This window comes from Convolutriloba macropyga, chromosome 9 (genome assembly GCF_964194025.1).
Source record: "Convolutriloba macropyga chromosome 9, txConMacr16.3, whole genome shotgun sequence".
Lineage (NCBI taxonomy): Eukaryota > Metazoa > Xenacoelomorpha > Acoela > Convolutidae > Convolutriloba > Convolutriloba macropyga.
Genome location: NC_134476.1, coordinates 24,919,567 through 24,945,683, shown reverse-complemented (window position 1 = coordinate 24,945,683; position 26,117 = coordinate 24,919,567). Strand labels below are relative to the sequence as shown.

General features: G+C 35.8%; 2 protein-coding genes across 5 annotated transcripts in view; both read left to right on the top strand.

The window, feature by feature from the left end:
* The window catches only part of LOC142345679 (vacuolar protein sorting-associated protein 41 homolog), a 54,055-nt gene extending 47,556 nt beyond the window's left edge, over positions 1 to 6,499 (top strand). The window contains exon 6 of the mRNA XM_075397902.1: positions 6,207 to 6,499. Coding sequence (XP_075254017.1) covers positions 6,207 to 6,496 — 290 coding nt within the window. The 3' untranslated portion in view covers positions 6,497 to 6,499. The remainder of the gene's footprint in view (positions 1 to 6,206) is intronic.
* Positions 6,500 to 11,088: 4,589 nt separating this feature from the next.
* The window catches only part of LOC142345677 (phosphatidylinositol N-acetylglucosaminyltransferase subunit A-like), a 35,067-nt gene continuing 20,038 nt past the window's right edge, over positions 11,089 to 26,117 (top strand). For 2 of the 4 annotated variants that reach the window (XM_075397898.1, XM_075397901.1), the window contains exons 1-2: positions 11,089 to 11,620; positions 24,389 to 24,599. In XM_075397898.1, coding sequence (XP_075254013.1) covers positions 24,422 to 24,599 — 178 coding nt within the window. In that variant the 5' untranslated portion in view covers positions 11,089 to 11,620; positions 24,389 to 24,421. The other 2 variants (XM_075397900.1, XM_075397899.1) reach the window with 2 other exon arrangements.

The window sequence follows — 26,117 nt, the reverse complement described above, 5'->3', positions numbered from 1 at the left end:
GAACGTTAAAGCCTACACTTGTGTCTGAATTCAAAGAATACGTCCCATTAAAGTTGTCTTTGTCGCTTACAGTTATTGTTTTCATTGGGAACATAATTTTACACATTTTATTTCTCTATCTTTATCACAGATTTAAGATCATTCGTAAATTTGTTCCATCATTCCTCAAATCAAAAAATGACGACATTGGTGTCAAACCAGTCATTAGTGTGAAGGACAACATTGCTGCTGATGCCATTCCACAAAAATGGAAAGACAACTATCACATTCTGACTGAAGCCACTAGACCGAGAAGTAAATCTCGCTCACGCACTTCATTATCTACGTTGAACAAAAACGTAGAATCAAATTCAGACCCATGTCTCTCACAAACTTGTTCTCAACGCATTGAAACTGATCTTTGAATTAGTGCAGTTGTATTGTAAAGTATAATGTGCACTACCAAACTGAAGAAGAATTGGAGTACCCTTGCAGCAGACCAATAGTTCCTCCCATACTGCGACAGATCACTTTTTCATTAACGATTATTCGGTTGGAGTGGAGCAATTTCTTCTGATCTTATCATATGGTACGATTGTTGGACGATCATTTATTCTTTTCTACTCGCATTTATTCTTTCTAACTGGTATGGAACTGTGGCAAACTTCTACTCTTTTACGGATTTGAGCTTCGTCGCTGAATGATGGATATCGAAATTTTTCGAGCCCGGAAGTCTCCCTGAGGAGGGGAGTATGACGTAGCTCAAACCCAAGTTCAAACGTTGACCTTTTACTGTTATTTAACTAACTCTTATTATGCCATCATTTTGTTCACATTATTACATAATTGAACTTTACTACTGAATTCCAATCAACTTTGGAAAAATCTGTTTAATATTTGCCTATATTTGAATGTAAATAACAAGATATTAAAATTGTAACAGACAAAATAGTTGCTCGCTAATAAACAGTTGTATTACTGAAATAAAGTTTTTACCAGAGAAGATCTTCAGCTGTCGAAGGGATTGTCGACTCACCCATTCGAAGATCCAAACCGCTAAAGCTATCCAATAGTGAATAATAACAGAAAAATCGTTAAATTGTAATAGGTGCTCAGCACAATTTTTGTTCGCTAAATTGTTGAAGCTGTAATGCTGTGAACAACCATCGTTAATTCAGCAACGTATTCGTTCTTGCCAGAAAAGTTTTAATTTGAAAGATTTTACTCGAGTAAACAAATCAATTTGATCAACTAGAATTGCTTTCAACCAAAATGAACAACCACTAGCGAATACATAATATTTGAGCACATGATAACCATTTTTTTATTCTGACCTTTTTGACTTTTCGTCCACAACAACGGGATAAACAGGTAAAGCCCGGTGGCCATTAAGTGGCTGGGCAGCTCTCTTAGAGCCTTACGGCTTAGCAGTCTCAAAACATGCGATTGACCAAAACTGTTTTTAAAGACAATTTCATGGTGTGAAGGGCGGTTGTTAATCTTAATAGTTGGCCTCCCCTCAGTCCCCCTAATGCTAGCATCCCTGAGCCCTTGCTGGCAGCTGCCGAAGGCAACCGCTCGCTGGGCGTTTGAGAGTATTTCGTCCGCCGTTCGTCGATTGTTTTTATTCGGTAACTTTTATTTCAATTGCTCGAAGTTCGAAGCAATTATTGTAAACGTGTGTCTTTTTATGGAAAATTTTTGATTGACCGTTTTTGATTCTTAATTCTGATTCTTATGATTTTGATTTTTGATTCTTTCGATTTTACATTTAGAGTGTCTTTTTCGCGTGTGAGTCTTTTCTTATTTAGAGTGATTTGAGTTGCCAGCTTTCGAAAAATTAAGTCTGTTGCTAAAATGAAACCGATCTGAGCGAATTTGACATTTATAGCTTAGTGGTTAATATGGACAACTGTCATCAAAGAGATCGAGGTTTTGAATCGCTCCAGAGTCAGAAGTTTTTGCACCATAAATTTTTCTGTAGTTTATGCCCCCTTCTATTTTTTTTCCTCGACAGTCGTTCAAGATCTATTCTTACGACTATAGTCGGTTTATGTATTGAGAATGTGTTTTAGAGGAAATCAGATGCCGGATCTGAAAAGAAGAAGAAGGATCTGAAATAGGACAGTGTGCTGAAAAAAGTAAAAATCAAAAATTCAAGCGGTTTTCTGTTCATGCATAAGTCCCTGCGAGAGGGATAAAAATGGTGTGAAAAGATTTTGCGCTAAGCGAGCATTATTTTTGATTGTGTGACATGGATTTTTTTCATTCAAATGTGTTCGTCTCCATCTCAGCTTGTTTGTTCGGAATAATTTTTGACCCTTTGAAGCAAATAATTGTTTGCTGCAGTTTTGAGATTTTTTGCCATATTGTTCTGTTGGACGTTATTCAGTAGTTTTTTAATCTTCTCAGTTTAGTCGCCTTGTGCTCTTTTTTTGCTTTTATCTTAAGGCTTTTGCAGTCATGTTTCTTTTTCACTCTTTATTGTTGATCACGTTTCACGCATTATTTTTGATCACGTGCGACCTGGATTTTTAAAATCCAAATGTGTTTGTCTCCATCTCAGCTCGTGTGTTTGGAATAATTTTGGCCCTTTGAAGCAAATATTAGTTTTAGGTGCAATTTTGAGACTTTTTGCCATTTTGTTTTGTTGGACGGACGTTATTTAGTAGTTTTTAATCTTCTTTATTTAGTCGCCTTGTTCTCTTGTTTTTTTGCCTTTATCTTCTGAATTTAAGGCTTTTACAGTCGTGTTTCTTTTTCACTCTTTAAGCGAGCGAAAAGCATTTGCGCTAAGCGAGCATTATTTTTGATCACGTGCGACATAGATTTTTTATCCAAATGTGTTTCTCCATCTCAGCTCGTAAGTTTGGAATATTTTCTGGCCCTTTGAAGCAAATATTAGACTTCTAGGTTCAATTTTGATATTTTTTTGCCATTTTGTTCTTGTGGACGTTTTTTTAGTTGTTATTAATCTCCTTAATTTAGTCGCCTTGTTCTCTTGTTTTTTTGTGCCTTCATATGCCGAATTTAAGGCGTTTGCAGTCGTGTTTCTTTTTCACTCTTTAATATAGAGCTTTTTTGGTAATTCTTGAAGATTATATGAGGCCGTTTTCCCTGCGTAAAATGATACTCGTTTCTAATTTTTGTGGTGTTTTTAAATTGTTGTTTAGTATCTCTGCAAGGAAATACGTTTTTCGCTGATCAAGCGAAGGAATCCTTGAAAGGTTTTCTCAGAATACATCATGGAAAGAACCGTTTAAACTTTTTCAGGAGAATTTTGCATGTTTTGCCTTTTCCGTTTTCCCCTTTTTCTCGGTTTTCTCTGTATGAATTGTTTTTCAAATATCTTTTGTTTTTATTTTTCATTTCCTTGAACTTTTTTTGTCAATTGTTTTTTCGGAAGCGCGGTTTGTGAAGACAGTGCTTTTCATCAGTTGTTATCAGATTCGCCTTGTTTCTTTAGCTGGTCTTGTCTGAAAATGATTAGTGTAATAAAGTAGGAGGTTAATTTTGTTTAGTTAGTAGCTGGTTCGGGCCTAAGTGAATATCTACTTCAATACGGTATAGGAGTCTTGTGGTATGTTTTTTAAGACCTGCTCACATATTCATACTCTTAGACTTCAAATTAGAGTAGTGATTTTGGTTATGCTGAAATAGGAAGTGAAGTGGAAAAAGCGGGTAGTTTTGTGGCTTTTTTCTTTTCAGTTTTCAAGAAGTGTGAGAAAACGGTGTTTATGCAAATTAGGATTAGTTTTTTCTCTACTTTCATGTTTTTTTGTCCTTTTTTTTCATAAAATATAGTTTTGAATCAATTGCTCTCCATTTCCAGGTCTTGTGTCTTCTTTAGTTAATGAAATATCTTTTAATTTAAGTTCAAGACTTGTAGTGCGTTTTTTTAAAAAAAAACTTTAGTCGTCAGAAAATTTGTCACGACCGTATCACGTGACGATTTTTTCATTGCTTTCATTGATTTCAATTCTGCTTCTTCTCATTGGTTCATTCAATTTTAAAAAAATGACTTGCTTGAGCTCTTTTTTTGCTCTAGTGGCGCGAATTGTTTGTTCCTCGGCATAATTTTCTTCAGGTTTTTTTGGTCACGGGTGATTTATCTCAGTCTCAAAATGACTTTCAAGGAGATAAAGGTTATTTGAGACCAGCTAGTTGACGTAAAATTAAATTATACAGATTCCTAATTAAAATTACATCTCAACAAATAATTAAGAGCGGAGTTTGTTTACTACTGTTTTTTAATAGCCGGTTTCAGCCTCTCATCGTCTATTATTTGGGTGTGCTCTTTTTTAGCTTCTCTGACTTACTTCACTCGCTGTTTCAACTAAATGGTTTTTAACATAGCGTCAACGTCGGCTATTTTCCGGCAATCTGTCGGCGGTTTTGGTAATTAATAGCCAATCTCATATTCTCAGCCGTCTATTATATCGTCCCTATTTTTTACAATTCAAAGAATTTGAATTGTATTGGGCGCTAACTTTTTTTAAGATCTGTTCACAAATTTTCATGAATTTTGAAGTCAAATTGGAGTAGTGATTTTGGTCACGCCGAAACAGGAAGTGGGGCGAAAAAGCGAGTGGCTTTGTGGCGTGAAATTTTTTCGCTCTAATTTTAAAGTAGAGTGAGAAAACGGTGTTTGAACAAAAATTCGCTTTCTCGCTAGTGGTTTTTTGTTCACATGCGACAATTTCACTTTGATTTTTACTGTTTTTAATAGCCGCCCTCATCTTCTCAGCCGGCTATTATAGCGCTCCTAATGTTTTTGCTTTGTCGAACAAAAAATTGTTCCGCTTTACCTCACTTTTCCGCTTTTTCAACATTTTGCGTGAAATCTTTTTGACTTCTCTAGGCGAGTTTCTCTCTTCTCTCATTCTGCTAAAAGTGATTTTGAACATCAGTTGCTCAGCAAAGCAATTCAAAATGAATGGAGTCAGTATAAAAAATTTAAGTCAGAAATAGAAACGGGATAAACCCATAAAGCCCAATTTTAGATGCCCGCTATTTGAACGTCGTTCCTATAAGTCTTAGTTACCATCTCCAATGCTTATTGGTATTGATAGTAGCCCCTGTAGCCCCTCTCTAAGAAACAGAAGTATGTTCAACTACGAAATGTCATCAAAATAAATCGGACAAAAAATGTTTTTACAAAAATCTTTTTTTTTCAGTATCTTCTATTCTTTCAATCCCTATCATGCTTATTGGAATCAACGGCCGCTATTTTCGGGCAATCTACCGGGTATGTTTTCGATTTTTTGGAATGGATTTTTTTCTAAACGGTTTTTCCAATCCATTAATAGTCCTTTCTAGGTCTAGTTTTTCGTTTAGTCAATGAAAATTCTTTGAGTTGTACGTCAGGACTTGTCCTGCTATGTTTTGTTACGTCGTCGAACAAAAAATTGTTTTGATTTACTTTATTTCACAGCTTGCTAAACATTTTTCGTGATATCTTTTTCACTTCTCTAGGCTAAATTCACTCTTGTCTCATGCTCAAAGTGCTTTTGAACATCAACACAATCTAGACTCAACATAGTCTCTATTGAAAAATTAAATCTAAAATAGAAACGGGATATACCCATAAAGGCTAATTTATGATGCCCGCTACTTGAACTTTGTTCCTATAAATGTTAGATGCCCACTAGCCGCTTTATCTTCTCAATGAGAAACAGGACTTTGTCTAACTACAAAATGAAATTAAAACAGTTCGAAATGTTTTTGTACAAGTAATTTTTTCTGTTCTTTCAATTCCAACCAGGGTTATGGGAATCAATGCCGGCTATTTCCAGGCAATCTGTCAGCTGTGATTTCAATATTTTCCATTTCGTAATTTCAAAATAGCTCTCACAGAGTTATCACTGAATGATTGCTCGTTTGAAATAATCAGAAGTGTCGTTATTGTAATTTGGCCAGCTCAATTTTACAAAGCACAATTGCGAGCTACAATCTTAATCTTGACCACAGTGAAGCTAAGAGCTAACTGTCAGGTCCTAGATCTGAAAAAAGCGAAGCATTAATCTTGCCTAATTAATATCAGTATTTCATGAGCTTATGGTGTCAATACTCATCTAGTGGGATTCCTGTTGCTTCAATAGTACGAAATCTTATAAGACTCATATGATGCCTGATAAGAATCATGAAATAGCTTACAAGATGTTAGCAACAATCTCTTAAGCGAGTTTTGAGCAATCGTTTGAGAAGGGAAATCCAATAAATTTCAGGTGTGCTGGGCACTGGAGGTGGAGGAGGAATTACAACATTCAACTGCTCCCATTGCTTTCATTCCGACTGTCTGGCCATTCAGCAACAGAGTGGAGGGCTCAGAGGAACAGGAACCAGTGGGGGAGGTCAAATGAGCAGCCCAATTATGGGGGGCAGAGATGGTGCTATGGGGGGAAGTGGATCCGGTATGCCTTTAGGCCGAAGAGCCACTTTGGCAAAACTAAACAGCCTTAATCAGTTCTCAGTAGCCGATAACTTTTTCTGTCCACAGTGTGATCCGTCAAGGTGATAATTGCCTTGATTGTCAGCATTGCTTAATTTATTCAAAAGTTATGCAGTTGCTTCGCGCCTTTTCTCATCTGATGTTCAATAGAATTCTTGGGAGATTCCACGAGACGGATTATGGAAGCGGCTTAAATGGCTTATTTGTTCTCAATTGACGTGAACTGAAAAATTAACCGATAACTATTATAAGTAAACACTGTAACAGACTCGTGACGAGAGTTGTTTGAGATAAAAGTAATCGATAAATAATTCACAAACGCTGCAATTAGCATCGTCAGGCTTAGTGTAGAGATATTTACAATTAAAACGATAAACGATTTAAATTCCTTATAAATAAAGTGAACAATTTAGTTTCTCGGAAGTGACTTTAGTTCAGTTTTAATTGCTCTCAAAGGAAGATTGTAGCAATTATATTAGTCACCTGGTCTTTTTATGCGATTTTTCGCTTGGCCTATTTTTTTCTGACCCTTTTGACGTTTCGTCCTCAACGGGATAAACAGGTAACGTCCGGAGGGCATTAAGGACTCTTAAAGCCTTTCGACTTTCTATACTCTATATGCTTTCCGCCAAAACTGTTTTGTGGAGACAATTTGATGGTGTGAAGGGCGGTTCTTTATCTTAAAAGTTTGTCCCACCCCATTCAGGCCCCCCCCCCCCCAACACTTCCCCGTCAACCCTCGACTGCATTAGTTGATCTGGTATGTCTCTCTATGGCTGCATCTTTTTGATTTTTGGGGGAATTTGGGAGGACGGTTCAACCCCAGTCTTTTGATAGAATTTGATTGAAAATTTTAACAAGGCGCGTCTATTTTTTCAATGACAAAGTTGTCGAAGTGCTGTTGATTTGCTTCATAAGTGCTGTTGATCTGCTTTTAACATAAAACTCATGGCCGTCTACAACCAAAGTATCTTTGTTTTGGAAGTGGTTAGCTTAAAAACGGCAGTTATCATGCTGATTTCAATATGCGATGAAACAAGAAATGTTCCATTGATATTTCAATTGCTTTTAATTGCCCTATTGGGGACTAAATGAGATAACTAATTCGCCGATGGCTTTAGTTTTGCTGTTGCCTATTGAGTCTTCATCTTTATTTTTAAGACAGTCATGAGCCATTAATTAACAATTAAAGGAAGCTTAAAATCGGGGTGAAAAAATGTACGGGTTAATTTATTACCCCCACCCGCCACCAATCGATTGACTACCCCAACAGTTTGAACCCCCCCCTCCCCCATTGCTATCATACTTAAGCCCCAGCTGGTTATTACTGAAGCGAACAACTCGCCAGTTATTTGAGAGCAATTTTACCGATGTTAGTCGGTTATGCTCTTTATTTTCAATTTTTAAGAATTCGCCAGCATTACCTTTATTTACATAAATGTTCGATCTTTTCATCTTGAAACTTGTAACATGAAATTAGAATTCAGTAATTTGTTCATTATTGAAAGAAATTAGTTCATGGTCGGTGCACGGCTTCCTCACTCCTTTTCGGTAATGGTTGTTGTCATTATCCAGTTTACTGGTTCTCGTGGTTTAGTGTACCGATCAATTGCGTTGTTATTTTAGATGGTGAATCCTTCGTGACTTTTATGTAGGCTTCGTTCTCGGAGTTTAAGTAAAAAAGTCAGAGACGAGTTCTGACCCCTTTGTAACGGCATATGGAGTTATTGATCATTTCCTTTGCTCATGTTAATGAGCTAAAGCTATTAGATCGACAGATTATAGTTGCCAATTTTTTTTTACCATTTCCAACTTTTCCGTAGACTGATACGCTTTGACACTGTAGGGAAAGCTTCTACAGTCGTGTTTTGTCACGCTTCAATAGCTTGGGTATTCTAAGGCTCTGCAACCAATTTTTTGTTGGTTTTTGTCATTGTTTTGGGGTTATTCTCACGTATTTTTTCGTTGAAGCAATGAACTGGGCCTCAAATGTTTGAAACTTGGTCTGATCATTTCTTTTAGGGGTTTCTTTTAACGTTTTTCAGTTATAGCCTCGATGTGTTCAATTGCTATCAAACCAAATTTTTAACAACTATGTTGTTTTGTGTTTTTAGCTCGACCGATTTTTGGTCTTACCCTATTCCCCCCAACCCCAAGAAAACACCAACACTACCCCGCTCTCACCTGTTTTTGATGAAGGAAAACTCGGGCAATAAGAAGAGCAACGTTTTTATCTTCCTTTTTCATAAAATTGGCTGCAAAAATATGAAATTTGAGATGTCTGATCAACTTAATGCAATCGTTACGGGTAGCATACATAGTTTTTTTGAGCTCTGTAAACTGACGAAGAAAATTAATTCTATCTTGAAATTACATACCTAATTAAAAGAAATTCAAAATTTGGGCCATATGTTTTTATAGCGGCACAACAGTAAACTGAGTGGAGCTATATTACGGTGCTCTTTTTTAGATCGATAATTTTTTCGAGTGTATTTAAAACAGGATGCAAAAGTCAATGCCGCACGTAAAAACTAAGCGTTTTGATCAAATGGCTGAACGAATTGAAGATCGGAGAGATTGATTATCGTTCATATCGTGTTTTTGAGAGCGAAAAAAAGTAGGTATGAAAAAAATTTGCTAAGGTAGCGAAATATTTTAATCAGTTTCGGTTTGTTCGCAGCAGCTTTTTTAGTTTTTACTTTACTTTTTTGTGCAGAGTGTTTTTTATCCATCTTTGCAAGTTATTGTACGAATGAGAATCTCGTTGACCTTTTCAATTATATGTGAGTGTTTTATATGCAATCTTGAGCTATTTTTGTGATTTCGCCGTTTTAGACGCTTTAACGGTTTTTGTACTTCATTTTTCCAGTATCTGTTTAAACAAAATTGGTTAAAATGAGCCTCTGTGTTTGTTTTCGTGGCCGTTTGACATCGGCAATGTCAGTTTAAGTTGGCTTCAACAAACTTAAGTACGCTTAATTTAAAGATTTTTTTGCCGTATTCTTCCGTTTCTTCTGACTTTCAGAATAAATGTTTTTACTTTTCTTGCTTAAATGTTAGGTTAGAGTTGTTGTCAGGGTCATGGTCTTTAAGTCCAAACAACTAAAGGTTTGATCGCTTTTATTTGAATAAAAATAAAATTTTTCAGCCGTTTTCTTTTTAAATTTTTGTTCTTGCTCGCGTTTTCTGTGTTCTACAGTGCGTTTGAGTATCGTTTAGGTGCGCAATAAATCAGCAGGATCTTTCTTAAGGTGTGTTGGGAACAGTTTATTGAGACCTTGCAGTTTTCAGCGAAGTTGATTGAAAACTTTTACAAATTTTTTAAGGTTTCTTTATTTCTTGTTGCTCGATTTCTTTTTCCGAGATATATCGTTGGTTATATTTGACCCATCGTTGGATAGTCAATTGTTGGGCTAAGATATTTTTTACCAGACAATCTATCATTCACAATGCTTCGGAAATGCAACTTATAAAAGTTTTCCAAGAAAACTATTTCATAATTTTTTTCCCTGATTTTTTCCCTGATAATTTTTTTAGTCCGGTGGTTTCAAATTTAATAGTATAATAAAGTTAATAGTTTCACCAGGTAGTGGTTGGCTGGTGTAAATAATTGGTTAATTCGAGTTGATTCCGGAGTCTTCCGGTTATGTATTTTTTGTCTGACGCTCTTTTTCGTTTTACATTTGCTCACACAGCAAAGCTGAAAAAGTAAAATGTCTGAATCACTTCTTCTTCTCACTATCGGCACGTGATGTCATTTCTCACTCTCTTTAGCCAACGTTTTTAGGTCATTTGTGTGATTAAGATTTTGATGATACGTGACTTACCTCACTCAATAAAATGACTTTTGCACTTTAAAACTTAAGTTTAATTTGAAATTGTTTAAGGTCAAAGGAGTTCATATGTGTAATGAAGGTCCCAAATGAAAAGGCTTCTGCGCAATGAATTTTAACAGGCTTTATTATTTTATGACTGAATGTGTTTTACATAGCTTTTTGAGCGGCGTCCATAACTTTTTCAAGTTATATCTCTACCTGTTTCTATCTCTATTATACGTCACGCAAGTCTTCTTTCGCAGCTATTCCGGAAACCTGCCGGCTATGTTTGCTATTGTTTCCACGCAATTTGATTTCTGATGATGCAACAGGTTTTCGGGAACAAAAAGCGGTTATAATAGAATCTTGAAAAGTAGACGGTAATTGGTTGAAAACATTGTGCTTGAATACCAAAGCCATATACCTTCTGAAGCAAGATGATCGGTGATTTGATTCACTTAAATGTTTATGGTTTGTTGATTGCCGTCTTGTTGGTTTTAATCGGATATCAAAGTTTTTAATTAAAGCGCATCCTAAATGGATCTTCCCTTCGATGGGCGCGAAGCAACCAACTGCAGTGATTGTTCTTCATTCTCAATTATAATTATGTATCAATCAAACTTTTTCATTAGAAATTCTGTCAAATTGTTTTGTGATCAGTTTGATATATTGGCGGAATTTCAGATCTTATTTGCTAACTAAGGTCTCAAAAATTGAAGTATATTTTACCATTTAGTTTCAAATGTAGATTTGTGGTGTTCAGGAAATATACGATTATTGATAAAGAGTCCTTTTCGAGTCAGTAATTCTAGTTGATGATATCTTTTGAACGGCAATCAGATCTGAAATTGCTTTGTGTTATTCTCATTGCTGATTAAGTATACTAGTTTAGAGTTCAAATTGTCTATGAGCTATATATATTTCGTTACAATTAAATAATGTAGATTAAACCATCTTGACTTTGAGTTAGAGTGAACTAGTCAAGCGAAGAAGGCTAATAACCCTAGTGTCAAATGGCACAAAAGTTGATATCGAACAGTGAAACAAAACAGTTTTAAGAACCATGCTTACGTCAATATAGCAGAAACCTAATCTTTTGTGCAACCAAAAAACTCTTTTCAGTTAATGAAATGCGCAGTTTGTCTGGTATAGAGTTTGCAAACTGAGAGCTGGTGACGTTTTGTGTTGTGTAAAAGAATCAAAAGTAATTAAGAAGCTTAAACCAATCGAGAGTCATTTGGTTGAAGAATGGAAACGAAATCAACCGTGCATGCTATTGTATCAGTTAGAATAGAGTTGCTGACGTAAACAAGTGATCTGAACAAACTTTCTACAATGTGTGTTGATGTGTTTGGATTCCACTGAAACAAAAGAAGTATGAAATTTCTTGGTACAACATGCCAATATCTTTACAAAACTTGTCAGATAAAAAAGTTTGCCAAACCATAGAAAATCAATACTAACGAACTAAAAATAATGTGAGAAAACAGGGGCATTGTGAACTAAGGCTACCACGTTTAGCTTTGTTCAGTTGTGCGAGAAAGGAAGATGTACCAGTGTAGAACTATGAGTACGGAAAGAAAGGGAAAGGTAAGATTCTGGCCTGGAAGGCATGAAATACTACAATTGAGTTATTAATAGCCACCCTCATCTTCTCAGCCGGCTATTATAGCGCTCCTATTTTTTTTACTTCGTCGAATAAAAAAATGTTTCGCTTTACCTCATTTTGCCGCTTTTTCAACATTTTGCGTGATATCTTTTTGACCTCTCTAGGCTAGTTTCTCTCTTCTCTCATTCTGCTAAAAGTGATTTTGAACATCAGTTGCTCAGCAAAGCAATTCAAAATGAACAGAGTCTGTATAAAAAATTGAAGTCAGAAGTATAAACGGGATAAACCCATTAAGCCCAATTTTAGATGCCCGCTATTTGAACGTCGTTCCTATAAGTCTTATTTACCATCTCTAATGCTTATTGGTATTGATAGTAGCCCCTGTAGCCTCTCTCTAACAAACAGAAGGACGTTACGTTCAACTACGAAATGCCATCAAAATAAATTGGACTTAAAAATCGTTTTTGTACAAAAATCTTTTTTTTTCAATATCTCTTCTTTCAGTCCCAATCATGCTGATTGGAATCAACGGCGGCTATTTTCCAGCAATCTGCCGGGTATGTTTGTGAAGTTCGGGGTATATTATTTTCCTTGGATTTTGGAAACTAAGTTTGTAGTAAGTAAAAAAAACATGATCAAACTGTTTCGCCGATTTATGCCACCAAATACGAATTCTAAACTAAAAGCAATTGGGGAACAATGCTCAGAAACTGAATTTAAAGGCTGGCGCAAGGAAAATTTTTTGAGCACAATTTTTTGTCTTATGGAAGCTTTGAAGTCGTTTCAACAAAATCAAAAATTTATCTCAAGGATGAAGGCGCAGAATATTAGTTATTATGGTTTGTACTACTAAATGTTTGTACTACTATCCAGATTCTTCAGTACCCTAAAAGTAGCTTTCATAAATTGAGGAAGGAATGGGTGCAATTTTGGAAAGATTTTCTGCAGGAATTAAATTGATGATTCGTCCTTCACAGTTCTCTAGTACTAACGCCTCTATGTGGCAGAGCTACGAGCGGGCAACCGCTCCCATGATCCATACACACTATACACAGTCTGCGAGAAACGGTTTTCATCCTCGGAATCATTGAAACAAACCCCGGCCTGGAATCAGTACGGCGTCTGGTGCGGCCGCGGTGTATGGGTACACCTGAATTGCAGAAACTTACGGTCCTTAGAGCAATGGAGCAACAAGTTTGACTGTAAGCGCTGGACTTGGTGCAAGATAATAGAAGCAAATACAAGGCGAAATTTACCCACTCACGACCAAAGACGTCAACATTCTTCAACTGAATGGTAATGGTCTCAAACAAAAAGTAGACAACATCATAGACTGGATGCAGAAAATAACATCCAAATAGCTGCCAACCAGGAGACCAACCTCAATGAAAAATCCAACCTCAAAAGCCCTCCTGGCTATTGCATAATCAAGAAAATAGGCCCGAAGAAAGAGCCCAAGAAAGAGGCCCAAAGGACACAATACTGTTTCAAGAACCTAAACTTAGGACTTCTGACATACACCTAGAGGGCTAAGCCATAGAACTCAACGCAGGTGTTAATAAAATCAAACTAGTGAACACCTACATACCACCTTCGTCTAGCTGTGATGCAGGTTACAAGACATCCATCAGTAAACTAGTTGAGTTAGATGACTGCATTATTGTCAATGATTTCAATGCTCCTAGCCCTCTATGGCACTCGAAATTACCGGACGACACAAGAGGAAACAATATTGCGATTGAAATAGACCTCTCTAATTGTGTAGTAGTCAACGAAAAAGCCAGCACAAGAGTAACTGATTCTTGTAAAAGCTCCCCGCACATCAATCTCGCCAGCTCAAGCCTAGCAATGAACATCGACTGGCGTACGGAGTACGCATTAGGCTCAGACGATTAACCAATAGTTCTTCCCATCACCTGTGAACCCATAACACACACAACACCACAAAGAATTTTTATCAACTTCAGCAAAGCTGACTTGGCAAGGTTTAAAGACGGCTTTGAACTAATACTTTAGAAACAACACAGGCCAACAATGTCTATCACTCGGGAAAGAATTTAAGGAAAGCCACAAATGCAGCGGCTGGCAGGCATATCCCACAGGGAAGAATTAAAACAATGGTTGCCATTTTTCCCAGGGAAGCAGTAAAGCTTTCTAAAAGGAGATGAAATTAATAATCAATTCAGCTAGAAAACATCCAGGGGACCCCAAAATAACGCATGTAAACCATGAAATAAACAAATTTGATCACAGTCAAAAGCGCAAAGTGGATCGAGTTTGTACAAACACTTTACAGAGGTAACTGCTCTAAACTCTGGAGCACAGTAAAAGGACTCAAGTCAACGCTAAATCAGCTGCAGACAGCGCCATATAAGTTGATGCTAAGAAAACTACTCCTCACGATGATCCAAGGACAGGCGCCAACAAGTTTAACCAACTATACACTCCACACCCGAAGAAATAGAGTAGCGCTTATCAATTTACTCCATATAGGCCCATAGCAGTGAGATACCTCACTGACACTATAAACCTCTCTGTAAACAGTGCAAAAATCCCGAACATATTTTACTCCTACACAAGCCGGTAAAACACCATAGACGAATATAAAAGAATTAGAGCAATTGTACACCTCTACCCCTTTGCAAAACTAACAGAAGAACTATTACTAAATTACTTGATAGAATATCCATTAAAAGAACATCAGCATGGCTTTAAACCTGAGTACTCCACAACAACAGCTCTCAAGATTGTCACCAACAATATACAAAAAGGCCTTAACCAAAAGAAACACTGCAACTGTACTCTACTTGTAGCCTTAGACCTCAACGCCGCTTTCGACTCGGTTCATCACAACCTACTACTAAGATACATTCTCGAGGCACCGCTGCCGAATAGCACCAAAATTTGGTTCGCGTCATACTTACAGGGCAGGTTTTCTTACGTATAATGTAACAATAAAAAATCAAAGTGGAGGAAAGTCAAACAGGGTGTCCCCCACGGTGATGTATTTTCGCCAATGCTCTTCAACGCCTACATGAGGAAGCTGCCTCTACCCACGGAAAATATAGACATCACGTCTCACGCTGATGCAATAACTTTATCTGCATCTCGCCCACAGAATGAAAAATTACTTGACATGATAAGTCCATGCTTAAATAGTCTACACGACTGGCTAGAATCAGGAAAACTGAAGTTATCAACTGAAAAATTAATTGCAACTCTGTTCACAACCTGGAGAAAGGAGGCCGAATTTGACCCATACCTCACCATCAGCAATTCATCAATACCAGTAAAGTCCAAAGTCAAATTACTGGGTGTTTCCTTCGATAGCATGCTTAACCTTGGAGAACATGTAAGAAGCACCAAAGAGAAATTAAGCGCAATAACATACTCAAAAAGATTACTGGTAGCGAATGGGGTTGCACAAGAGACGCTCTCAGTGACTTACAAAGCTATCGGTCGGAGCGTCCTGAACTACGGTGCTCCATTGAGGATTCACAATCTGCAATACAAACTGCAACCACCTGCAAACGCAACAAAACTTTGCTGTTCGCACAATTACTGGTTATGTAAAAATGTCCGACATCAATGACTTACACAATGAGGGTGAAATGCTGCCTGTCAAAGCTCAGAAATGTTAGCAGAGCAATGTCTAGCCGGCAGTTAGCAGAGCCATCGTGCTGATCATAAAACAACCTCTTCAACCATTTTTCGTCCCATGAGACCGACACTAAATGATACTTATAGGGACCTCGTGAAACAATACACAAACAATAAAGAGAAATTAAATCGCAAAGAATATAAAAATGTGCTCAAAATAATCCGTTCACATAAGGTCCATACTCAGTTGAACAAAGACAGCAAACAACTGGGAACACATCCACCAAAGATAGTAGAAGATGAACAAACGCTGGCTTGAATTGCACGTATCCGATTTCCAAACTGAGAACTGGATACTGTCCCCTGCTGAGCTCTTACCTGAGTATGATCTTTGGCCTTGTTGATAACAGCTGTCCCAAATGTGATATAGCACCACATGGTGTAATCCACATTATCAACTGTAGTACGAAAACCACGGACCTGGAAGTGATTGACCTGTGGAAAATACCAGTAGAGTTAGCTAACTGGCTGGACTTGATACCGTCAGTCCTACACGACCACACTGCACAGATTAATCCACTTTCCTGGCCCCTTTTCTTTGATGTTGACGATGCCCCTCCTGGTCCCCCTAACCCGCGGACAGCATGTCAGGCACCATGGCGTAGATGCAGAAAGGTCGCCGCACCACAAGCAGGATGTTGATAGGCAGTCACGTACTACTATTATTATATCTATTATTATTATGATGCAAATTCTACAAAGGTACCAGTCAAAAATGGCAATAAGCGGCTGTATCCCGCCCAATTTTCGTGCTAATTTCATCTCTGATCGACAGCTACAACAAGAACAACATGATCCATCTTTCACAATGTGTCATTGGAAAAACCTATATGCCTGTTCTGAGGGCCGTTGTGGACAAAAGTGGACGAGTTTTGACATCATTCTTTGCCATAACAATAAGATAAGCGCAAGTGGCATTATACTGCTATTGACAATGTGTTCAGAAATTATCTTAATTTTTCGAAATGTTTAACTGTTCAATTGCCCTCAATCGAAGTTTGAACCAATTATTTTGAACGTGATCGTCTTTTACGCAAAATTTTTGTTTGTCCGTTTTCTTCTAGAACACTTTATTTTTTACCTTTTTTGAGTGACGTTTTCTTGCTAAACTTTTTGAGTGATTTGAATTTCAAGTGAGTCAGTTGCTAAAATCAAATTGAATGTGAGCGCTGAACGTACAAAACCTTTGTAGAGTAGCGGTCAATATCGCAGGCTCGTATCCACTAGGTTGCGCGTTTGAGCCCCTTCGCAGTCAGAGGGTTTACCATGAATATTTCTGTAGCTATACCCCTGTCCAAATTGTTCGCTTGCCTGTCGTTCGAGAGTAGTGCGTCCGACTTTAGTTGATTTACGTCTTAATAACTTGAAAGCAGTTTTCTTAAGAAAAAAAAGATTCAGAGTAACCTTTTTCCTCATTGAAGATTCAAAAACATCTTATTAAGTCCATATTGAAAATTGAGAGAAAATGGAGCTAATTATTTTTTTAAATATCACAATTGATATTTTTAATTGCTCTCAAAAGAAGTTTGTAGCAATTTTATTAGTCCTGTTGGTCTTTTTTATGCGGTTTTTCGCTTGACCGATTTGATTTTTCGTCCATGGAACGTGTTAAACAGGTAGCGCCCAGCGGGCATTAAGTTTCATTAGAGGCCCTTAGCCGCGTTTAGTAGTCCATCAAGTGCTTAGTGTTGTGAAGCTACTGAGGAGGCCGTATTTTAAGGTTAAAATGTCATTTTTAGGAGTTTTTGAGCCCAAAATGTTGAAATTTTTCGTGTGTTTTTTGTCATTTTTCTACAATTGAGACTGGTTAAAGTTGAGAAAGATCTTTTGCAAGACATAAGTGTTTTTTATGAACATTTTAAGAGCTATATGTTTTGGTAATCCATGCAAAAGCACTCAAATTCTTACTAATTTTCACTATTTTTTCCTGATATTTGAAACGTTTTTCGATTCCTAAGTGTCAAGGAACCTCCACTAGGGTTTGATAATAGGTTACTGCATGGTTTCAAAAGGTAATGGAAAGGTTTTCAACATTTTAACATCACAAATTTTATCCTGTTTTTTTCACAAAACTTGCAGTTGTTCAATTTTTTCTTACATTTTTTGTCATTATTCAAGTTTTTTAAGCCCCAGGGGATAGAAAACCTCCTTTAGGGTTTGATAATAAGTTACTGATTTTTTTTTGGCCAGGGAATAGTTTTCATCTTTTTATCACAAATTTTAGCAATTTTTGAGAAAAATTGCAATTTCTTTTATTTTTTTTTATCAAAAAATTGTCATTTTTTAGGTTTTGCCAGCCTCATGCGACAAAAAACATCCTCTAGGGTTTGATGATAAGTTACTGCATAGTTTCTAGATGTAATGGATTGTGTTTCAAGATTTTAACATCACGAAATTTAGAATTTTTTTTACAATACTTGCAATCTTTTTCTATTTTATTGAGATTTTTTGTCAATATTCAAGCTTTTCCAGCCCCAGGGGCTAGAAAACCCCCTTTAGGGTTTGATAATTAGTTAGTGAATTTTTCATTGTCCATGGATTATTTTTCAACTTATTACAAATTGTAGTAATTTTTTGATAGATTTTGCAATTTGAGGTTTTCTGAAATCTTTTCATTTTTAGGGTTCTCCAGCCTCAAGAACCAAGAAAGCTTCCCTAGGGTTTGATAATAGTGCATAGTTTCTACATGTACTGGATGTTTTCAACATCTTAATATCACGAATTTAAGCAATTTTTTAAAAAAATAATAGCAACTTTTTCAAGCTTTTGATTATTTGTGAATTGGTTTTTGATTTCTTCGGGTAACAGGGTCCCAGCGACCTCCTCCAATTATTGATAATAAGTTACCGCATATGTTCAAGAGTTAATGGAATGGTTTCCAATATCCTAATGACTAAAGTTTTATCAATTTTTTTTATCAAATTTAATTTTTTTTTTCATAACTTGTTTTTGTAAAACGATATTCCAAGTTTATGGACCTTTATGAACGAGTTAAACTTTTTATGGCTTCAGATTGGGGGACTCGATAGTCTCGTGAGACAACGAAATTTTATGATTTTCAGTTAGATGTCGTTAAATTTTGCAATTGTTTTTAAATTTTTCGATTTTTTTAATCCTTTTCTGAGTTTAACGATCGTTACTGGCTAAGCAAACTTTTGAAGTCTAGCAGATGGAATACTTGAATGATTTTCCAAGAAAAAAAAGGAAATGTAAAAATTTCTTAAATTTTGCATATTTCAGTTTGAAGGATATGTCATATTTCTCGAGTTTGTGCCTTTTGTGGCAAATAAATCTCTTTCAGTGCTTGTGCGTGAGTTTTTCAGCAAGATGGGTTACATGACAGAACTCAACAGACAAAAAATGGTTTAAAACATTTTCTCCACTGCAAAATCTGGAAACTTAAATATTGCACCTTTCAGTTTTTTTTCTATATGGTTTAATTACTAACAAGGCTAGAAAAGTAGAAGTTGCAGAGTCGAATCTCATGTAAAAAATTCCTATCTCTCTCTCTCTCTCTGTCGGTTGGGGTTTCTTTCGTTTTGTTTCTTGTTTACGTTTTATCTCTCCCACTATGTCTCTCTCTCTCTCTCTGTGTGTGTGTGTGTGTGTCCTTAACTCATTTGTTGATGTCGCACATCTGCTGTTATGTGGCGTGATTTTATCATCTATTACCCTCATTAACGCTGAATTATTGTAGAAATCTTTTACCATAAATGAGTGAACCAGCACTTTTTATGAAGTCATTATTCATTTCTCTCAAACGAACTTTGTAGCAATTATATTAATCCTATCCTGTTAGTCTTTTTATGCGATTTGTTGTCTCACCCAATAGACTTTTTGTCCTCAAAATTAGGATAAAGAGGTAGTGCTCAGTGAGCATTAAGTTATCTTAGAGTCTTTCAGCTTGCTAGTCTCCAAGTATAATATTCACAGAAACTGTTTTGGAGACTTATTCTTACGGTGTGAAGGGTGGTTCTTAAAAATTGGTCCCCCACATCTGCCCCCTAATCCCCCCTGCAAATTGTTCAGGCCGTAAGGGCCCTGTGCATCCAAGGGTATCTCTCCCACCGTTGCCCCCCCATGGCGCTCACCTCACGTCCCTTCAATTAAGCTTAAGCTAGCCTCACTAAACTGTGGCCATATACTGATGGAACCTTCCGCTCGCAGGTCGTTTGAGAGCAATTCGCCCGACATTAGTCGGTTATGTTTACGTTATCTGATGAGAAAAAACCTGGCAAAAAAAAGTAATTTTTTGTATCAATATATATAAGAAAATCTTGTTCAGTTTTAAATCTCACTTTTTCAGATGCTGCCTGGAAATCAGTATTATTGGACTTCTTTCATTTAGTCATTGAATACTACTTTTATGTATAAGCCATTAAATAAAAGGTTTTTGAACGAACATGGCCTAACCCCTATCAACAATCGATTCAATTTTTCGGTATTTTTGAAGGTGGCGCATTTATATCTGTGCGCAAAGTATATCAATCGTTTAACAAATGGATTTTTTTTTAATGAAGATTACTAATCCTAATTACATGATCCTAATCCATTGTCCTCACCCTAATCCTATCTCAGAATTTTTTGATGCGCGCAGACCATTTCTCTATTTGCTCTATTTTGTTTTCAATGAGATTTTAAATTCTGTTTCCTTCGCTTCCTTTTCAAAAGCTTATATATTCTGTTTCTGTTGGCATCTTTTTGGCGAAGAGCTCTTCAACCTTTGAGTTTGAGATTTGACATATTCTAGGCCTAAAAGAACGGGAAACTTACTGGAGAATGTACTACTGAATGGAAAAAGAAAGCTATACATAATTTCAAATTTTTTGAAACGAAAATCAATGTTTTTGAATTCTGTGTTTCACGTATTTGCTTTTATATACCCACTTCCATAGAAATGTTTGAGGAATTGTGAATTGAGTATAGCAGGAAAGTTAGGGGCTGTTTGATTTTCTCTTGGAGAAACCACTATACTTAAAGAAATTGCGATAGCTGGGGCCACTATTGGCCTTCTCTTGGTTTGTTTTACGACTCGAAGAGGAGTACTGGTTTTCTTAAGGTTTTTTTTAACCGGAAGTACTATTCGTTCAGACGATGTTTTGACCTGGAAGCGAAAGTGAGTAAAGTTGCCGTGTGAACTATTTTTTCTGAGCGAGAGAAGTTTTTGATTATGCGCTGCGTTTGGTCCATGACTTCTTGACTTTGGAGTTTTTTACTGAATGGCACATATAAATAGATAACCGTTTTTAGCCGTTTTTTCATCCATGTGGTCCAGTTTTTCGCTTGTAATTTGGTTTTTTGAAAAAAAAATTTTATTCGATGCTAAATTGTAATGTAAACCTCTGAAAATGATACCACAGTGTTTTGCAGAGCCTGAAAATGCGTTATAAGTTCCAAATTGGCACATATCTTTTGATTTTTTAGTTAATTTTTTGCTTTTTTAGTAATTTATTGGATGTTTTGGATCCCTCATTTTTGGATTCGCGCAGACCATTTCTCTATTTGCTCTATTTTGTTTTCAATGAGATTTTAAATTCTGTTTCCTTCGCTTCCTTTTCAAAAGCTTTTATATTCTGTTTCTGTTGGCATCTTTTTGGCGAAGAGCTCTTCGCCCTTTGAGTTTGAGATTTGACATATTCTAGCCCTAAAAGAACGGGAAACTTTTTTAGTAATTTATTGGATGTTTTGGATCACTCATTTTTGGATCTTTCAGCCGTCTTTTTGTCGAAAATCGGTTAATATAGCAACCTTTCCTTGATAATTCATATACTCAACCTCTCTTTCTACCTCGATGTAATTTTGTTTTATAGAATTGTATATATGCTAATCCGATTTCGGTAGTTTTTTTTTCCAATTTTTCTGTTTTTGTTTGTATTTTGGTTTTAATTACTAGAAATAGTCTTTTTGTGCAACATGAGGGACTTTAATTTCGTTCAATAAAAATTCAATCATTTTTTGCGTTAAGTTTTTGAAAAACAGTTAAATTTTTTTTTCATAAATGCAGTCTCAAAAATTTTAACATTTTTCTGCAAAAGTTTTCAATGTTTTGTATGTTTGATTTCGGATTTTTCGGTTTTTTTGTTCTGTTCAGGAGGATGGATCTGTGTCGCGGATGACTCGTTGTCTTTTCTATGTCTCGAATAATGAAATGTATTCGTTATTCTTGATTTTTATAATTTAATTTTTAGCTTTCAAAAATCAAGTCTTTCTGTTTCGGTGTTCCTTACATTGTGTCCATATTCTTCACATTCTATTTTGTATCTTTCTAGCTTCGCCCTCGCACCTACATTTGTATTTGTTATATTGATTTTTTCAGTTGCTAAAAAAATTGAATGATTTCAGATTTTTCTTAGATTTTCGCCAGTTGTTTGTTTTGCAAATGATTTCATTCGACCTAAGGCAGTACTGAGTGTTTGCTGAAAACATTTGCTAAAATTTCCACTTAATACTATTTAAGGCAATTTTTTCAGACCTTGGTGTTGTTCTTAAACGATTTTTTGCTTTTGATTATTATTCTATTGCTTAAGTCTTTTCTTTGATTAATTTAAATTTTGAATAAGTATGAAATCATGTTGTCTGGAATGTATAAATCAAGGAAGAAGTATGTGTTGTTTTTGTCTTGATTGCAGTGATTACAACATCTAATAGTAGTGGTTTTCTGATTCTTAAATTTAAGCATTCTTTTTTGAAAAATTTAACTTAGTTCCTAAGATTCTTATCCGTTTCTTTATCCGTTTTCTTTCGCGATCTTGTTGAGATTAGAACTATGAATTATTTGAAAGCAATTGATAGCCCTGTCGCGATTTTCAGCTCATCAGGATTTGACCATCCTAACTGTTTTTTTCTTTTTTTAACATTAGCAAACGTTTTCAATAATATAAAATTTCGCTGCATTTTGTTTCTCTTGGTGACAGTGGTTTAAATTTCACCAATTTTCAGATCAGACCAATTTCTGATAATTTGTTTTATCTATTTTGTGTGGAACATTGTTTTGATGCTCTTGCTTATCTACATCAAATGCACATATTTCAACAAAGTTTGTTAAAAAAAAGTTTGTCAAAAGCGACGTTATAACAATGCAATTTTGTGTTGTGTTGATGCCTTGACTTTCTTTCTATTGTTTAACAGAGCAGTCACTCCTAATTATTGAACTGTTGCTGGAGTGGAAAGTGTTTTTCGGCTGATTCATCATATTGTTTTATTTATTTATTTTTTGTCCGTTTTAATAGAAGAGGTTTTAAAACATCACTAATATGACGACCAATTTGTGGCACATTTTTTCGACTTCTGTTTAGAGTTATATCGACGTCTTTTTCTGTTAATTTTTTGAATTTGACGTAATTGTTACCTTGTTTCAAATGTTTGGCTTCCCTTTATTTGATTCTAAAATTTATCAAGGTTTGTGGATGAGAGGGGGTTGTACATAATGTGCGAACGCATCCACAACTATTTTTCCTCATCTTTTAGTCTGAGCATTTTTTGATCGGTACTTTAAGAACAAAAACGAATTGTCTTTGGAGAACAGAAAGTATTACAAACATTTGTATTAAATGATTGACTATTGCGATCAAATTGAAACAGATTTTGGGTACAATCGCGCTCGATAGCTCATTTTTGTTTTTTTTTATAACGAGTTGTTTTAATAGCTGTGTAAAGGAACCAAGTTCCTTTATATTTTATCTCCCCCCACACCCTCATTTTCCTCCCCCCACCTACACTTTCGTCCTCCAAGACCCTTTCATTTCATGAATTTTATTCCCCCAACCTATTTTCGTTGAAGCTTTTTATATGTTGATTTTATTGAAGAAGTCAGAAGTGGTTGACGTTCACTTTCAATATTATTTATAGTAAGGGATTTCCCGTTTTTGACCATAACTTGTGTGCCAATGGCGCGAATTATGATGTATTTATAGAGCTTGATTTGCTACCATAGTTGCGACTTTCAGAAATACAAATATTAATGAAAAGTTGTCTTGGTATGCAAGACTTAGGCCGAAGAGCATAAACAAGCTGAAATAGTGATAGTTGAATGGAAGTATTGTTGGCCTTCTCGTTTTCGGCATTTTGACGGCTACTTTTTTAACGGCTTATGGCCTCGCCCTGGCTTCAAATCAGCTTCATAAAAGTCAAATTAGGATTTCTCAATTTAATTGACGGGCGTTAGAGGGTAGCATCTGAAGACAAGATGTAACTCTGTCAATTTGAGACATCGCAGTTTGATTTTCTTAGTTTTTTAAATCTTATTTCCATTGGCATTTTGAGAATACAGGTCTACGAAACCTCTGCAGCTATTTTCTGGCAATAGCTATGCCAGCTGTGTTAAATGAATTCTCGTGTCCTCAATTCACGCAGTCTTTAGCTGTATCATTGATTGATAGTTATAGAGAGTGAAAAATTTTGCATACAGTAAAAACACTGTTGCTTTCAGTGAATTATCATCATTCCGTGGGCTCTATATAGGTCTGCAAAAATCGTAAAATTATTGCAGCAGAAATCAGCCTTTTCTGACTTATCCGACTTTTGAAAGAATTCTATCGATAGGTAGCACTTGTCGAAAAACTTTTGTCTACTCCAGATGAAGAACTTGTCTACTCCAGATGAACTCTCACATCTGGATAAATTGTTTAATGGACTACCATGGCTACTAACTGTTTTTACTATCACACAGGAACAAAAGTTTATTAAAGTTTTATGTCAGTTGTTGCCTGGTAGAATCTATGGGTCTATTTACCGTTTCCACGGAGTTTGAATAATTGAAATCCTCACAGAACTGACAAGTCTGTGTTTTTGAACCAAGATTTTGAGATCTCATTCATAGAAAAAAAATTGATAAAAAAGAGTTGAAGCAGCTGAAAGATCATTTTCATTATTCAGGTTACTGGGCCATAAAATTGATTGAAGAAAGAAATGGGTTATAACATATGTATGCTGAGTGACTTTTTCTACCCAAATGTGGGTGGAGTGGAGAGCCACATATTCCAGGTGTCTCTGTGTCTGATAGAACCGGGACACAGTGTTACCATAGTGACACATGCATACGGGGAAAGAAAGGGAGTCAGATACATCACCAAAGGCAAACAAATTGGTATACACACAGCCACCACTTACACATATTAAGTGAAATGAGACAGTATCAAGTTTTGTTATTAATAGCCGCGAAGCGATAGCGGCTATTATTGGGGACATCGTGGTTTTTTACAATTCAAAGAATTTGAATTGTATTGGGGCGCTGTCTTTTTACGACTCGAAGAGGAGTATTGGAGAAGTCCTTTTTTTTAATCAATTTTATTGGAGTGAATTTTTAAGCGGGAAATGAAACGCGTGAAAAAATTTGGAGTGATTTGGTTGCTGAACAAAAGTGAAGAGCGGAGCGAAAAGAGAGTGGTTTTTTGTTCATACCGCTGTTTTTGAGAGAGCGAGAAATTGATGTGTGAAAAAATTTTCTCTGAGCGAGCAAAATTTTTTGTTCACATGCGGCTTTTAAAAGCAGTTTTTTGCAATTTTTCTTGTTTATGAGGTCTGATTATGATATTGTATTGGATTTGAGCTTGTTCTGATAGGAATTGAAGGTTTCAAGTAGTTAATTTGAATTTTATGCAAATTTGGAGGTTTTTGATCAGTTTTGCTGATTTTTCGACGAAATTTAATGTATTTTGGCCTTTTGTTTTGTTTTACTGCTTTAAGTGCAATTTGCATAGAAGCTCGTTTCTCAAAGAATATCAGGGATATAAATTTTTTACAATTTTGTTGGTATAAAACATTTTTTTCTGAAGAAAAATGACAGAAAAATAGAGAATTTTTTAACCACTTTTTTAATTTTTTGCTTTTTCGTTTTTTTTTCAATCGTAGACAATTTTTTTTAGCTTTTTATGACTTGCCCATTATTTCTCGAGCATTTCATTGCTCTATTTGCTCAAAGTAACTTTATTTGGCTTGATTTTTTCTTGTAAAATTTAAAAAACATCTTACGTTTTCTCGTTTTTTTGTTCAATTTGGTTTTAAATGTCGTTTCTATTCTTCCTCAACCTTTGATAGCATTTGGGGAGTTTTCTAGTGGAATTCAGTTGTTTTAATTCTTTTGGATGTCTCTCAATTTGATTGATATTAGGTTTGAGTTGTTTTTGTTAAAGAAAATCGAGTAAATCAGAGCAAATTTTGGCCACTTTTTGTCTTTTTTCTAAGTTTTTTGCCTATTTCTTCCAATTTAATGTTTTTTTTGTTGGTAGCTTTTTCTCTGTAATGAGCATTTTTGTAGGTGTTGATTCTATGAATTTGCACTTGAAGGCTTAGCAGGGCAGTTTTCATTTAAACAAATTATACAAAACTCTAATTCGTTAAAGAGTTTTTCTTAGTCTTTTTTTAGTTTGTTGTTTAACGTTTCTCTGCAAGTACTAGGTGGGCGATTGATCTAGCCAAGTATATAACTAATTGATTTCTATGAGTTAGGGATGGGAAGCTGCATGTTTTCTTTTTGTAGAGAATTTTGTTTGGATTTTTAGAGAATATTATTTTTTGCTTTTGTTCTTTGACAAGTTTCCACTTCTCCAGTCTTTTCTTTGTGAATTGGTTACAATGTCTGTCGATTGGTAATATGCTGGTGATG